Consider the following 1,113-nt stretch of genomic DNA (forward strand, 5'->3'; position numbering starts at 1 on the left):
ACGAGGGACGGACCAGCTGAGACCTGTGATCCCCCTGTGCCAGCGTGGGGACTGACCAGAGTCCCTATGATCCCCCTGTGCCAGCGTGGGGACTGACCAGAGTCCCTGTGATCCCCCCCTGTGCCAGCATGGGGACTGACCAGAGTCCCTGTAATCCCAGCTGTGCCAGCGTGGGGACTGACCAGAGTCCCTGTGATCCCCCCCTGTGCCAGCGTGGGGACAAGCTGGAGACCCTCTGATCCCACCAGTGCCGGGTGGGAAGCACCCAGTGGCCCTCTGCTCCTGCTGGTGCCACGCTCAATCAGGGCTTCTGAGCAACCTGGTCTAGTGGAAGGTGTCCCTGCCCAGGGCAGGGGGGTGGAACAAGGTGACCTTCAGAGGTCTCTGCCAACCCAAACCATCCTGTGATTATTTTATGTACCCATTCCCAAAGCCTGGCCTCCACGACTGATGGGCTTGGTGGGAAGTGTGGGGCCGGTTCTCCCTGCTCCAGCCACCCTCCAGCTTGGTGTAGTGGTGGAAATAAGCAGTTGTCTGTCTGTCTATCTGTCCCATAGATCATCTTCTCGGAGGACTACGAGCGGGTGGAAGGGCTGACCTGGCACAAGAAGCACTTTGCCTGCCTGGAGTGTGAGACGCTGCTGACGGGCAAACCGTTCTCCCTGGCCAATGCCAGCCTCCTGTGCACCACCTGCAGCCAGAGCAGGGTCTGAGCAGGGGCAGCTGGGGCCCCGTGGGCTCCCCGAGGTCCCACCAGGACTGGGGGCATTTGGAAATACAGCAGAAGGAGAAGGTTAAAAAATGTAAGAGTCTGACTATTCAGTTTCAAGCAACTCCATGTTCCCTTGCATCCAGCACAGCCTGAGGAGAGTATTTCCTTGGGGTTCTCTTGGATCTGACAGGGAGCCCTCATGCCCACGGGTGGGAGGTGTGCGGTGTACCTGGCCAGGAGGAACTGGAACGGAGGGTCTGTGCTGTGTCTGTGCTGGTTTTTATCAAGTGTGTCCAACCTTCTTATGACTAAGATCTTGCAATAGCCTTTTGGAAATAATACATCTCAACAATAACCTCTGGCATACTAAACCTACAGCTGTGGTGAAAAACAAGGGGTGT

At 57.3% G+C, this 1,113-nt stretch overlaps 1 protein-coding gene across 1 annotated transcript in view; it reads left to right on the plus strand.

Annotated features, from left to right (window-relative positions):
* Window positions 1-800, plus strand: part of LMCD1 (LIM and cysteine rich domains 1) — a 12,271-nt gene extending 11,471 nt beyond the window's left edge. Inside the window, exons 5-6 of the mRNA XM_008634473.2 lie at window positions 161-170; window positions 558-800. Coding sequence (XP_008632695.1) covers window positions 161-170; window positions 558-713 — 166 coding nt within the window. The 3' untranslated portion in view covers window positions 714-800. The remainder of the gene's footprint in view (window positions 1-160; window positions 171-557) is intronic.
* The last annotated feature ends 313 nt before the right edge of the window (window positions 801-1,113 follow it).

This window comes from Corvus brachyrhynchos, unplaced genomic scaffold, assembly GCF_000691975.1.
Source record: "Corvus brachyrhynchos isolate BGI_N302 unplaced genomic scaffold, ASM69197v1 scaffold95, whole genome shotgun sequence".
Lineage (NCBI taxonomy): Eukaryota > Metazoa > Chordata > Aves > Passeriformes > Corvidae > Corvus > Corvus brachyrhynchos.